At 43.8% G+C, this 15,677-nt stretch overlaps 1 protein-coding gene across 2 annotated transcripts in view; it reads left to right on the top strand.

The window, feature by feature from the left end:
• The window catches only part of LOC113819991 (homeobox protein abdominal-A homolog), a 204,394-nt gene extending 189,385 nt beyond the window's left edge, over positions 1-15,009 (top strand). For both annotated transcript variants that reach the window (XM_070113821.1, XM_070113822.1), the window contains one exon: positions 14,534-15,009. In XM_070113821.1, coding sequence (XP_069969922.1) covers positions 14,534-14,794 — 261 coding nt within the window. In that variant the 3' untranslated portion in view covers positions 14,795-15,009. The remainder of the gene's footprint in view (positions 1-14,533) is intronic.
• The last annotated feature ends 668 nt before the right edge of the window (positions 15,010-15,677 follow it).

Consider the following 15,677-nt stretch of genomic DNA (forward strand, 5'->3'; position numbering starts at 1 on the left):
TTCGGCGGAATTCCGACACCTTTTTAATTCCTCCCTCCCTCCCTCCTCCTCTCTCGCCTCCCCTCCCTCCTATTTATTCTCCCCTCCTCTTCCCCCTCCCCCCAAACAACCTCCACCCTGCCCCCCCCCCTACCCCCACCTGATCACCCCACTCTAATTCTTTCCTCCAAATGTTCAAAAGTATCCAAATACGATTGCAATAAAGACAGACAAAAAAAGGAAAAGGTTTAAAAAAAAAAGTCCGATTCAATCGAGCCAAAGCGATGTATGTGTTGGATCCCTAATGAAGGAATATATTTTCGGCGATGCTGTAACCGTTAGCATGTGTCACAATCAGCATTTCACAGAACACATGCATGAGCCAAACTTTACTTCTGCAAATACCCGAACTTTGCTTTGCAGTTACACTAAGCCTGCTATTTTTTATCATTATGTTCATAGCCAGTTTTTTTTTTCTTTTTCTTTTTTTCTCTCTTTCACTCTTTTTTCTTCTTAATGAGTAAGACTAAATGTGCAAAATCATCATGTTTTAGAAACATGCATTCACCTACGTGCAGCAATGCTCATGATAATGCTTATATTAATGATAATGTTACGGTCATATGAATGTGTATAAAACGTAAAAGCGCATTTTATTCTCTGCTGTACCACCATTCGACCTAATTCCTCCCTTTTATCCCTTCTTTCCCTCTATTCTTCCCCTCATCTCTCCCTCCCTCCTTCCCTCCACCCCTTTCACCTCTCTCCCTTCTTCCCACCCTCCCTTCTTTCCCATATCCCTCCATCCCTCTCACCTTTCTTCTCTCCATCCCTTCTTCCCTCCATCCCTCTCACCTTTCTTCCCTCCGTCCCTCCCTCCCTCCCTCTTTCTCCCTCCCACCCACTCCCCACCCTCTACACCCCCCCTTCCCCAACCCTCCAAGTCCGCAACTCCCCGAATCCAATTCCCCATTCCGAAAATTAATAAATACTCGACCGTCGCGGCAAGTGAGACATTTGTGGGCCGAGCACCTGGGACCGACCGCGGAGCAGCAGTCAACGGGGGTATAGGGTCACCCAGGCGGTCCCTCGTAGCTGGCAATTGGCGATGCTTGTTATTATTTCCCAAGAATTGCGTATTAGGGCCTCGTGCTTGATGCTAATTCGTGTAATGGGAGGAGCTTCAGGGGGCAGGGCGTCGGCAGGAGGGGCACGTGCGGTGGTTGGGGCCTCGTCTGGAGGGTTGGGGGAGGCGGTTAGGGGTGTGGGTGGGGGGTAGGTTGGTGGGAGGGAGGGAGGGAAGGAAGGGGAGTGAGAGGGAGAGGGAGAGGGAAGGATGGGGAGAGGGAGAGGGAGGGAGGAAGATGGAGAGAGGCAGATATAGTATATATATATATATATATATATATATATATATATATATATATATATATATATATATATATATATATATAGAGAGAGAGAGAGAGGGAGAGAGAGAGAGAGAGAGAGAGAGAGAGAGAGAGAGAGAATCAAACACACACACACACTAAGAAATAGGACAAGAATTCTAGACCCTCTTCATCGCCTCCCAGCTGACAGTCAAGACTTCTCAGAAAGCCCTTCTGCATCTGTCAATGACACTTACACTCCAGCATTCGGATCAGCCAGACAAGTCTCATACATGTTTTGAATAAACCCTCTTAAACTCCTCCATTTTCCGTCCTTAGACCGCCAATAACGAGTCCCACTAACCATAACATTTATCCGTTAGAAGCGAGCCATAAGGACCCGGTTATGCGACATTATACCCCGATCATATATCAGTGCGACGGGGAGCGAGATCCAAGTCAAGACACAATACAGCCTCCTAGTTCTTTATGGCAAGTCGATAAGCAGCGCCGTGACGAGAGGAGAGAAGAGAAGAACTGGACTAAGAATTGCGATGGACAGAAGGGGATCGGCGTGTTGCGTCTCTCATTGTTGAAGCGAGGGGGGTGGGGGGGATGGGGTGGGGGGAATGGGGACTGCAGAATCTCTATGGCTGTTGCTGTTTGAGGTTTAAAAGGGTTTTGATCACTTGAATGGATATCGGTACTCTATGTTGGTGCGGAGTTTGGAGAGGGAGAGGGAGAGAGAGGGTGAGAAAGTGAGAGAAAGTAGGAGAAAGAGAAAGAGGGGAGAGGGATAGAAAGGGAAAGAGAGAGAGAGAGGAGAGAGAGGGAGAGAGAGAGTGAGAGAGAGAGAGAGAGAGAGAGAGAGAGAGAGAGAGAGAGAGAGAGAGAGAGAGAGAGAGAGAGAGAGAGAGAGAGAGAGAAAGGGAGGGGGGGAGGAAGGGAGAGAGGGGTGGGCTAAGAATTCATGAGTCATATTTTATTTATCTCTCACTCAAGTTAAAGAATAGGCGAGTCTTTCAAACACACTCAAAATATACAGCGTCTAAGAAAATACTTTAGAAATAAAAGTCAATTAAAGTAATTTCCTTTACAGAAGAAATATTGAATATGACGAAAACAAATGAAAGAGAAAACACAAGAACGACAGAAGAGAGAGAAAGAACGTTATGACTAATAGCCAATAACGAAATCGGTCGTTCGTATTGATACAGACATTAATCATTCACGGGAAAATAAATTACACGAGAGTGCCTGTTTATCATTTCAACAGAAGGGCTTTGTCCCGAACGCAATCGCTGCGAGGTTGACCTTTCCTCCGTTAATGTCAGCGAGCTTATCACTCTCATTTCCTTATCTAATTCGTCAACGGGCACAAGATATCGTACAATCAAACAGGCAGTTGAAATCGGGATCAATACCTCAATATCGGATATGACAATCTGATGCATTTTTTTTTGTCTGCTTCTATCACTGCTGTTATTATCATTTTCGTCTTTGCTTTCTTCCTCGGGTTCGCATTCAGACCATTATGGTAAAAATATCGTCAAAATGCCAAGTACGTCACCGAAAAAACGCCATTATAAAGATAAGTGGTTATATGTCAACTTTATGGAACTAGCGGCTTATAATGACGGTCGGGTTGCCAGATGTATTATTCTTGAACCTCGATAACTAGCACACGATCTTGCATAAGGCTTATAGCACATTTTTTCGAATTGTGTATTTTTGTAATAATATCATTTCGAAGATTAGGAATGATTAGAGATTGGAAATACGGCAAGAAGGTGGCTTGTCTTGGTAATCGTGGGTTAGATAACGCAACAACAGCTTACTAATCGTTGCAAAGTTGTGAATTGATCTCTGTTTGCAAATACATAAGGTTAATGATTGATGAGATAGTGCATGATAAACTGTACGATGATATTTATGTTTATAATAAGCGTTCCTTTGGGAGCAGGTGAACATTAAATTTCTCTCCAAATATTTCGTTTTTTTTAACGTGTGTTGTGTTCCTGGATTGCAATATTATTAAGACAAAAAGGACTACATCAGCGTGTAAAAATCCATACAATGAATCTATCTTCATCGAATTTACTTATCGGGAGACATTTATAACAGTAGACAAAGAAGAAAAAAACGATAATATAACAGGAAATGACATTAACTTTTACGGTGCATTTCAAAGTCAAATGAGTATTGGAAACCCACCGAAAGCGCGGTTGCCAAGACACCAACCTTGGTCGATGATTTACAAATTTTCTGAGTTACTGCCGCTGCCTATTCGCACAATCCACTTGATTTCTAAGGTAAAATCAGCCGTTAAGAATAAACCAAGAAAGATAATTATCTGGTACACATAAAAAAATAAGTTAGGAAGAAAACAGGGCGCAGCGGGCAGAGTATCATTAGCCACAAATCAGGTACTTTTTAATCTCATGTGCCTTTTTCTTATTACTTTTCTCCCTTAATGATCAATCAGCATTATGTAGGTCACTGGCCACGCCTACACACACCTGTTTGCCTCGCCGGAGAAGAATGCTGGTAGACTCTCTTGGGATGCATAAACTGGCATAAGCTGTTTGTTAAAAATTGTGTATTGGGTTGTGTTTTGTGCGTGTGTTTGTTTGTGCTGAGGTGTTTGTATCTTTGCTTATCTTCAGAAAGTTGCTCTTGACCCTTCCATTTGCTTTGAATACACTGCTTTTAGGAGGAATAGGAAGCAAAGAAAACTATCCTGTATACGATAAACATCTCTTGTATTGTTTAAACTCGAGTCAATTTTAGCCAACGGAAGTATTACGGGAAACACCACGAGTTCTCATGCCCCCACCTGTTTGCAAGCCAGGTAATGTACAACAAACACGCCACAGTTTATCATTGTTATTCACAAGCTGTCAGCTGCCTGACTAAAGGTCCCACAGAACAAACGAGAATGATTGCAATTCGCATAAAGGCACCAGGTCCATTTGGTTGCAATCCTCTGATGTTTCTGTTATTTTCTTTTTCTTTTTTACCTATCCTTTCCCCTTACTTTCATTTCCTCCTTTTAATTCCTCCCCTTTGAATCTTCCCTTATGGATAATTTCGGCGAATATTTTGAAAGACTTTTTTTTAGTTGTCATCCACGTATTTCCCCGCGATTTAGAGAGACGAGCGCAAATCCGTAGTGGCGTGGAATGGCCTTTGCTGATATGTGATCCGTGTCATTTAGCAAGGCAGTTAAGGCCCCAGCTGACGGGTTACACACACAGGGATTATTTTTTAATGTTAATCGCCCGCGACTGATGAAAGCAGATGTGGCGAAGTGATTATGCAGATTTTCTGTTATTATCTTTCATTGTTTTAGGTGCATTTGGTCTAAAATCTAATATCGAGAATTACATATATATTTCCCTCGCATTTTGCATAGGTCTATATTTGAAAAACGTAAACAAAAATGCCTTCCCCGGCATTATGTTTATCCACGCATGATATACCAACCGCATTACGGCGATTCGCGAACTAATAAAGGGGCTTTATGGCTCATATCAACACAGGACAATCGATTTTATGACCTGTTTATGAAAGTAATGCAAGCTACCTAAATGAGCCGTTAGGAAATGGCCATAGCGACTAAAAACTGCACCGCCACTCCAACCTCAAACCGCAAACTGTATATAAATGATTTAAATCGTCGTAAATGCTATAATTTCATGCAGCTTTGCAATATCCGAGTTGCCTGCCGAGAGACTCTTACCGTCCCCGCTGTTTGGTGGTTGGGTTATTAAAACAACGGCCGGGGGTAATTAGTAAGTGCAGGTCGCGGTTAAGAAACGGTTTGTTTAGGGAATTTAAGAAAGAAAAAAAAAGTTTGACAGTATGAATGAAAGATTTATATCCTTCTCTCTTCTCCTCTCTTCTTCTTTGCTTCATTCTTGGTTATGCAAATGCGCCTATCCATCATGCATTCATAATTCGTAATTGCAATGCCAATGTTGCTTCCCCGATGCACTAACAAAGAACGGTATTCGAAGACAACGTCGAACAGATGCCTAAATACCCGAATTACTTTTCCCTAATGTGTATGATTACCAGAACAGACAGGCAGCGAAATGAAAGCAGGAGTGACTGAAAACCCAAAACTATATTTTTGACGATCGGTGGCCATCACGGTCTTCAATGACCTTTCATTTTTCATCTGTCTTCTTCGTTGTTGTTATTAGTTATTTATTTATCTATTTATTTATTCATTTGTTTATTTATTATTATCATTATTATTATCAGTATTGTTATCATTATTATTATCATTATCATAATCATTATCATTATCATTATCATTATCATTATCTTTATCGTTGTTATTGTCATTGTCATTGTCATTATCATTATCATTATTATCATTATTATTATTATTATCATTATTATTATTATTATTATTATCATTATTATTATTATTATTATTATTATTATTATTATTATCATCATCATTATTTGCGTGTGTATTCTTTTTTATGTAAAAGATTTTCTTTTTATCACTTTCTTGTTGAGTGGAAGCGTTTCATATTGTATTTATGTTTTTGTTTATCATCACTTTCATTTGTTTATTTGCTGTTGCCCTTTGTTGTTTTATTTATCTGCTCATGTATTTGTTTTTTCGTTTATTGATTTGCCTAGTTATTCCTTGTTTATTCATTTATTTATGATCCGGTTCTCTCTCTTTTCTCTCTCAAGTTATTCTTATTTTCATTTTTCTTATATTACACTTATGCTTATTCCTATAATCATAAAGTATATTCACTATTTTTCCCTTCTTATATTCATTATTATTCTTGTACTTATTCTTATACATATTCTTATACTTATACTTATACATATTCTTAGACTTAGACTTTTTCTTATTCTTTATAGCAGCAGTAGATTCAATTTTCTTAACTTATAGACTTCGTTCACAGCAAATTCCTTTTACTACAAGAAAGTTCAGTAACATCCAGCCCCTCACGGAATAAAATTCAAAATACTTCAATTGAACAGAGACTTAGTGGCTTGAGTAGAACCATGTCGTTGACCTTCAGTTGATGAACAGTTAAGACGGGAAACTGTTCAAAGGATCTTTTCCAGTTCAGAAAGCACGGAATTTATTATTATTATTATTTCTCTCTTTTTTTTTGGGGGGGGGGGAGTGGAGGGGAGGAGGTACGGTGAATTTCTTTTGAGGGAGCAATGCGTGGTTAGATTTTAAGTAATGACTTTAGGGAGAGTAGGATTATGAATGTTTTTGAGGTATGTTGGTGGTAAAGGGTATATTTGTGTTTCTTTTGGGGATTCTTATAAGTGAAAAGCCATTGTTTGACGTCAATACTGGAGGATCTTTATACTTTTATTTATCCTTATTTATGTACTATGATCTATTCAAATCATCGAAAGCAAAAACAAACATACATACATACACACACACACACACACACACACACACACACACACACACACACACACACACACACACACACACACACACACACACACACACACACACACACACACACCGCACACACAATGCAATTTGTTCGACATGAATTCCACACACACACACACACACACACACACACACACACACACACACACACACACACACACACACACACACACACACACACACACACACACACACGCACACCCCCCCCCCCCCCCCCACACCCACACAAACACCTCCCCAACCCCCCCAACCCCACCCATCCCCACCCCCACAAGTCCACATAATTTTGAAAAATCATCCTAATTGTCAATAAAGATTTTACGATGCTTAGCGGGAAGGCCACATGATGAGTTAAAAGCGGATGTGGCTCGATGTAAGTAAGCCCTATGGAGAGGGGATGGATGTTATCGTTGTCATGACCATCAATTTCTTTTAATGTTCACACATTTGCGGCGACGAATTTTCGGGCGTGACGGATGAACTTGCAAATGTTGGGAACAAGTTTGAATAGTCATTTAGGGATTTTTTTTTTTTTTTTTTTTTTTTTTTTTTGAGGGGGGTGATATGTTTTCGTTGTTGTTGTTTTCGTTTTTTGAATTCTGTTTTCTTTGTTTCTCTCTCTCTCTGTCTCTGTCTCTCTCTCTCTCTCTCTCTCTCTCTCTCTCTCTCTCTCTCTCTCTCTCTCTCTCTCTCTCTCTCTCTCTCTTCTCTCTCTCTCTCTCTCTCTCTCTCTCTCTCTCTCTCTCTCTCTCTCTCTCTCTCTCTCTCTCTCTCTCTCTCTCTCTCTCTCTCTCTCTCTCTCTAGGGTGTTCAACTTGCCCAAAACCAGTCAAACTGCCAATAATGCCTTAAGGACATATTGCCAGTCTATTAGAGCAACATCTTACACCTCCTTCTTCATCTTCTTCTCTTCCTCCTCCTTCTCTTCTTCTTCCTCCTCCTCCTCCTCTTCCTCTTCTACCTCTTACTCCTCCCTTCTCTTCCTTCTTTTCCAGCTCCTCCTCTTCCTCTTCTACTTCTTCCTTCTCTACTTCGTCTCCTTCTCCTTTTCCTCCTCCTTCTTCTTCTTTTCGTTTTCCTACTCCTCTTACTACTCCACCTCCTCGTCAACCTCCTCTTCCTCTTCCTCCTCCTTTTCTTTCAAAACTGATCTCTCAGGGTTCATAATCGTTTAAGATATATATTCAAGTAACATATCTTGAGACTTGAGGCATTTTTTACCTCGTGGTAAATCCCCTCTCTTTTCTCCCCTTCCCTCTCCTCTTCTCTCCTCACTCCTCTCTCCCCATTCTCCTCTCCCTTCTACCCCCCCCCTCCCTCCTCTCTCCTTTTCTCACTTCACTCCTCCCTTTTCCCTCTTCCCTTTCCAACCTCCCTTCCCTCTCCTCTCCTCGCTCCCCTCTCCATTCTCTTCTGTCCCCTCTCCCCTTTCTCTTCTTCCCTTTCCCCTCTCCCCTCCCTCTCTCCTGTCCCTCCCCCCCTCCCCCCTTTCCCTTCTCTCCTCTCCCTTCTCCTTTCTCCCCTTCCCATTCCCCTTACCACTCTCCCCTCTCCCCCTTTTTCCCCTTTCTCCTACCTGACCCCGGACCCCTTTTGTATGATTATGTCTCTACGTTTTATTTCATATTTTCTCCCCCTTTCCCAGCGGAGTAAAAGGCAGAGTCCTGGAAAACCATATTTAAAATTAGCGAAATCCGCCAAAGACTGCGACGTAAATTTGTTCGATCGCAGCGCCCTCTCGCCGTCGACTGGCTACGCGAGTTTGTTTTTTTTTTAATATGATTTATGTGTGGGTTTTATATGTACATATGTTTATTTATTTATTTGTTTGTTTATCTGTTTATGTATTCATTTATTTATTTATTTATTTATTTAAGTATTTATTTATTTATTTGCTTATTTATTTATTTATCTATTTGTTTGTTTTCTGTTTATTTACTTATTTATTCATATTCAGGCTTTCTCTCTCTCCTAATCTGCTCTTTTCTTTTAGCCTCCTTCAGCCTTCTGTTTTCCCTTCTGACCTTTATTTTTACTCTCTTCTTCCTCCTTTTCCATCCTCTCCTCTTTTTACGTTCTCTCTGTTCCTTTCTTCCATTTTCCTCCCTGTTTCCCTTTATCCCTCTTTCCTCCCTCACCCTCTCGTATTAACATTCTCCCCTTCCCCTTTTTCCTTCTCCCTCCTTCTATTGTTTCCAATCCTCTCTCTCTCTCTTATTCCTCCCTCTCTCTCCCCTCACTCTTTCACTTCCTCTCCTCATCCGTTGGTATTTACATTCTCCCCTTCCCGTTTTTCCTTTCACTGCATCCTTCAATTGTTTCCAATCCTCCCCCTCTCCGTTATTCCTCCTTCTCTCTCCTCACTCTTTCACTCCTCCCCTTCACCTCCTCTTATTAACATTCTCCCCTTCCCCCCTTCCCCCCTTCTCCTTTCGTTTCCATTCCTCTCCCCCTCCCTCTCTCTCCCCTCACTCTTTCACTCCTCCCCTTCACCTCCTCCTATTAACGTTTCCCATCTCCCTCCTTCACCAGCTGACTCCCCCCCCACCCCCTCCCCCGCCCACTCCCCTCTTTCACCAACTGCCCCCCTACCCCGCCCATCCCCCCCTGTCGTAGATCTCCCAGCTATATCCCACGAGTTACGTTATCCTTTCGTGTTTTTGTCGGTAACGCGTGCCCGGAGCCATTTCCCTGGGTGTAGATTTCAAGGTGAATGCCCCTTTCCGTTGTATATCCATTTTATGCAAATGAATCGTTGTTCTGTAACACCTGTGAGGTAGACAAGTGCTTACGTTTTGTAGTTAAGTTTGAGGGCCAAGATTTTACGTTTTTTTTAGGAAGGGGGTGAAGGAGGGAGGGACTGGGTGGGAGGAATAGGTGGGGGGAGGGTTGGGATAGATTGATGGGAGATAAGAGAAGCACAGGTAAACACACTGATTGAAATAGAAGTTGACAGGTATATAGTTACACGGGATGGGGAAAGAGAGAGAGAGAGAGAGAGAGAGAGAGATACAGAGAGAGAGAAAGAGAGAGAGAGAGAGAGAGAGACAGAGAGAGAGAGAGAGAGAGAGAGACAGAAACAGTGACAGAGAGAAACAGTGACAGAGAGACAGAAACATAATGATAAAGAGAGAGAGAAAGAAAAAAGAAACAAGCAAAAATATAATCAGACTAATTAACATCATCCTCCAAATTCAAACCATTCTTCCCAAGTTCATACCAAGCCTGAGCAAGACAGATGTTAAAAACTCCAAGAAGACGGTAACAAAACAAACCATTTACTGATCACAATCCAACTAAATCTCTAGACCAAAAACACACACAGTATGAGAGAGAGAGAGAGAGAGAGAGAGAGAGAGAGAGAGAGAGAGAGAGAGAGAGAGAGAGAGAGAGAGAGAGAGAGAGAAAGAGAGAGGGAGTAAACATCAGAGGCCAAAGTATTCATGTAGCGATTGTAAATTATGAATTAATGCACTTTTGCGGTAACCTGCTCGAAACTGTTCTTAAGGGCGGGAATGACAAAGCACCCCCAAGCATTTTCAACTCTACCTCAAGTCGGGTGTCTGCCAGTGTCAGCTAAACGACGATTGATATCTGGCTAAAAGGGTGTGTGCGAGGAGGGAGAGGAGGAGGGAGGAAGGGAGAGGAGGAGGGAGGAAGGGAGGGTAGGAGGGAGGGAAGGAGACTAGGAGGGAGGTATGGGCGATAAGCAGGGAGGGGGGGAGGAAGAGTATGAGGGAGGGAAGGAGATAAGGACGGAAGGAGTGAGAAAGAGGGAGAAAAAAGGAAGAAAACAAAGAGAAAAGAAAAAAAATGGAAAAGAAAGAGAGAGAGAGAGAGAGAGAGAGAGAGAGAGAGAGAGAGAGAGAGAGAGAGAGAGAAGAGTTATAAGACACAACAATTGTCGCCTAATTCTTTAATTCAGCCCTTCACCTCTTTCTCCCAAAGCTCACCCAAACCTTCCCCCTCTCCTCCCCTGCTCCTTCTTTCCCCTCCTCTTTCCAGCACTCCTCTCCTACTCCCTCCCTCCCTCTCTCCCTCAACACCCACCCTCTATCCACTCCCTCTTACCTGTCTCTCACCTCCACTATTTACCAGTCTCTTCATGTCTCTCCTATCTGCAAAAATGATCACCAAAGCGCGGACAATTAACCGAGCAATTTTCCCCGTCTGTAAACCGCTCTGCCGGTAGATAATTATTGAATGATATTATAAATACTTCTCCCCCGATGTGGCTCTCGCACCAGGTGGCCGGACGGATGCCAGGGATGATTCCTTCGCTTCAGGGGGGCGAGAGGGGGCGGGGAGGGCGTGGGCGGGGAAGGCGTGGGCGGGAGGAAAGGCCGAGTGTCTTTTAGCGTCGATCAGCTGTTGGAACGACCCTCGATCACGCAAGACGTCCGCTGCGCCGTCGGATCAAAGTGGAGACGTCAAGTGATCTTATGCGACGTCGATAGCGTTTCCGAAAGGGCGCGTTTCGGTAGTCACTGCTTGCATGCCCGAGGGAGAGAGTGACGAGCGCGAGTGGCTCTTAGGGCTTCTCTTCCGTTAGGCGAGTGTGAGATTGTCGACTATCATGACCTTGACGTATTGACCATTGCCAGGCAAAAGGCATCTTTACGCGTCAACTTGGCGACGTACATGGCCGTATGATTCTGGTTTAGAGGCAAATCTTTCCCCGTGTGTATTTTGTTTTTGATATTTGGCGTCGTTTAGAGTCTGAACATTTTCTAATGATACTTATGCACCTCCTAAAATGTTCAGAAGAAAATTTGAGATGTGCAGGACCCAGAAAGAACGCCTCCACCCCCACCCCCCACACCCCCTACCCGACACCCCACCCTACCCGATGGGGAAGTAACTCAAACTGTGCTATAATTTGCTCAAAATCTTATTGGATCGTAATTGGCAGTTTGCATTTTGACCCGGTAATATTATCGTGTGTTGCTGCCCCCTCTCCAACCCGCTTTACATCAACCCCGTAAGCCCCCTCCCCCCCCACCATAAGACAAAAAACACAAAAAGCGCCCCCCTCCACCTCCCCCCCCCCCCCTCTGCTTCACAAGCCAGCTCTTGTACCTCCCCCCCCCTTTCCCCCCTCCAACACAAATATGTGCATGTGTCCATTTCAACTTTATCTCCACCCCTTTCCCCTCTAACCCATACCCCCCCCCCCCATTACTCCCTTCAGCAACTGTGACCCCCCCTCACCCCCCTCTCCGATCCCACGTGCAAGCACCCCCCTTCCCTCTCGCCCGCCCTTCCTCCCTCCCCCTCCCCTTTCTCCCGCCCTTCCCTCCCCCCTCTCCCGGCCGTCCCCCCCTCTCCCGCCTTCCTATCCCCCTCTCCCGGCCATCCTACCCCCCTCTCCCGGCTTTCCTACCCTCTTCTCCCGGCTTTACCTCCCCCCTCTCTCCCGGCCTTCCTAACCCCTCTCCCGGCCTTCCTACCCCCTCTCCCGTCTTCCCTCCCCCCCCTCCTGTGTTTTGCTGGCTGGCCTCTGTCTGGCGCCGGTTCTTCGACCCTCTAGACATGACACGTGACAAATAAACATTAACGGGACGCGGAGAAACCGATGCATTATATATTACTTTGGAAAAAAAAGGAAAAAAAGAAAGAAAAAAAAACAAAGCAAAGAACAAGAACAGGTGGTCGCCGCTTGCATAATAAAGTAGTATTTACAGACTGATTATATATAAAAAAGTGGGAGCGAAAATGAGGAACATACTTTATAAACTAACCAAAAATTGAACATTCTCTCTGTTCTTCGCAGGCTTACAAGATGACTTTCCTTCCTTCATACAGCGGTTCTGACCTATTATTACTATCTCCCTTTTTTACCGTTATTTACAATTTCCTCTTCGTCATTTCCTCTCATTTCTAGCACATCATATCATTACACGGGAACGCATACTTTCTTCATATTCACTTACTCTTGTGTGTTCAATACAGCTTTCAAGAAGTCAAATCCTGAATCAAAAAGATATGGAGAGAGAGAGAGAAAGAGGAAGAGAGAGAGGGAGAGAGAGAGAGACAGAGAGAGATAGAGAGAGAGGGAGAGAGAGACAGAGAGAGAGAGAGAGAGAGAGAGAGAGAGAGAGAGAGAGAGAGAGAGAGAGAGAGATTGTTAAACTATATTCATAAAAGTTTTACCTCGGATAAGTCATTGACGTAGTATAATGATGGTAAAAACGAGAGAGGGGGACAGACCGAGAGAAAAGAGAGAGTAAAAGAAGATAGTAAAAAAAAGGGTTAAAAAAGCTAACATGACATTAGGAAATTCCATGACATGGATAGCACACTCTTCTAAGAACCTCAATTCATGCTACTACATGATTTATGTCAACTAAACCAACCAATATGTCGATCAACTGCTTCCAATTTTAAGAGTGAGAGAGAGGGAGAAGGGGGAGGCAGAGAGGGTGAGGGAGGGGGAGTACGAGAGAGAGAGGGTATAAAAGGGAGACAGAGGGATTGAGGAAGAGGGAGAGGGTGAGGGAAGGAGACTATGAGAAAGAGGGTGAGAGAGGGAGAGTACGAGAGAAAGAGGGTGAGAGAGGGAGAGTACGAGAGAAAGAGGGTGAGAGAGGGAGAGTACGAGAGAAAGAGGGAGAGTACGAGAGAGAGAGGGTGAGAGAGGGAGAGGGTGAGGGAAGGAGAGGACGAGAGAATGCGTGAGAGTGATAAATAAGTGAGAGAGAGAAAGAGACAGAAACAAAAAAGAGAGAGGAAGTGAGATTCAGCGACGTGGAACAAAAGTGAGAGCATTGTGAAAAAAGTGAAGAGAAAAGAAAACAAAGAGAGGCGAGGAATTAACCGAAGATCGAGTCACGGCAATGAAAAATATTACCCGCACATAACAAGGTATCCCAAAATTGCATAATTGCTTCCCCCTCAGCGTGTGATATGTACGAAACGGGTGAACGTGATGTCACCAAAGGAAGGGAAGGGGGAAGGGCGGAGAGGGGAGAGTGTGAAGGAGAGAAAAGGAGGAGCCATAAAAAAGAGAGTGTGTCTGGCCGTTATTTAATTGCCTTGCATGTTGCACTGTCATCGGCAGGCGATGAGAGCTGGGCTTAATGATCGTGAAAGATAATTATAAACAAGGCCTCCATCTCCCTCTTTCCCCCCTCCCCCCTTCCCCCTCCTCTGATTACGACCATGGTATTATGTGCAATATTGCCACTAATAGTCTAATAGATTTCAAGCAGGTAAATAAGCCAATTTAGTCTAATTTGCTTGCAACTTTCATCTAGTCATTTTAGCTAAAGTGCCTACTTACTTGTGCAGAGTCTGTAGCTTCGAAAGGAGTTTTTCTTGAACTTCATTCAAAATTAACATCAAAGTAACAAGATTCAAGATATTTTTTTTGCCATTTACGCATACATATTATATATATCCATGTACCAATTTCCTGTTTGTCTTATGTGACCTCATCATTCTACTTTAGATAATATAGTTGGGCAATTTGTTTTGTGGAAAAAATAATAATCCTCAAAGTGTCTGTCTGTTTATCGACAGAGATAATGATAAATTCACGTGTTACGATATCATATGAGGCATTATCTTGAGACGTTAAACTTTACAGGAATATATTTCATAAACCTTGATTGCCTCCGATGACTTCCTTGCATGAGGCCGTTCCTCGTGGCGTTCCGAGGCAAATAACTCAATTACCAGTAATCGCCGTCAACTTGGCCCCACTGACTCGCCTCCTCTCTTGCAGGTAAAAATCTGGTTCCAAAACCGGCGAATGAAGCTGAAGAAGGAGCTGCGGGCGGTGAAGGAGATCAACGAGCAGGTGCGCCGGGAGCGGGAAGAGCAGGAGAAGTTAAAGCAGCAGCAAGACGACAAGAAGACCAACAAGGACCAGGCGTCGGCGGGCAACACCCCCGCCGGAGCAGCCACCAACGCTTCCTCCTCGTCCTCTTCCACCTCCTCAGCGTCGGCGGGAGGAGGGGCAGGGGATACCAAAGCTGCGACTTAACGTTATGGTGATTTCTCCCCAGATGGGCGTGCCTATTTAAACAGAAATTTCCACTTCACGCCCACACAATCCAATGACATGCACGCCCAGCAACTCCCTCTCACGTCCACCTCTCCAGAAGATGTTGCACTCTCCCTCACCCCGACCCTCAGCACCGCCATGGACCTGGAGATGTATAACTCGATATTAAACTAAGAATTTAAAGTTTTTTTTTTTTAGAAAATAAAAGTGCAATATTGGTGATAGAAATTTTTGATAGTGATGATTTTTAAGCCAAAAAAATGATAAGTTCTCGATGATGATTGAAAGAAAGAAGGCTGGAAATGATGTCGAAGGCGGACGGCTGCGTCGAGATTTCCGAATCAAACTCGAGCCTCGTCCTCGCAGCCCGACGCCTCGCGCCTCCGGGTTCCAGCCTGCTCCTGAAGCTCCAAAGGCAAAGCCGTTTGAGGTGCGGGGTCTGGAAGTGACAAGGAAACTTCTGGAGCTCGACAACTATGTGTTCTTCATTTGTGAGGCACACGTGTGCTCTTTGGACGACGAGGCCACACCTCCAGCAACTACTTCTTCAAATAGTGAACAAAAGAATAAAGATTACAGAGACAGCAATTCCAAAATATAACAAATAGCCATCAAATTCTGAATGCAAAAGCAAAGAAACAAAGCAGTAATATCCAGATAGTCTATCACACACATTTGCTTCGGGAACTTCCTGCGTGTGACCTTTGACCTCACACCGGGGCCCCGAGGCAATGCATGACCTAAGGACATTTCTCCTACTCGTGAACTTGACCTCTGAAAGTAAAACCAAGTAACTTCATGGTTCATTTATATATCAACACCACGCGGGTTACCTTTCCAAAACGCCCTGTCGACTTACAAG

Source organism: Penaeus vannamei, chromosome 35 (assembly GCF_042767895.1).
Source record: "Penaeus vannamei isolate JL-2024 chromosome 35, ASM4276789v1, whole genome shotgun sequence".
NCBI lineage: Eukaryota > Metazoa > Arthropoda > Malacostraca > Decapoda > Penaeidae > Penaeus > Penaeus vannamei.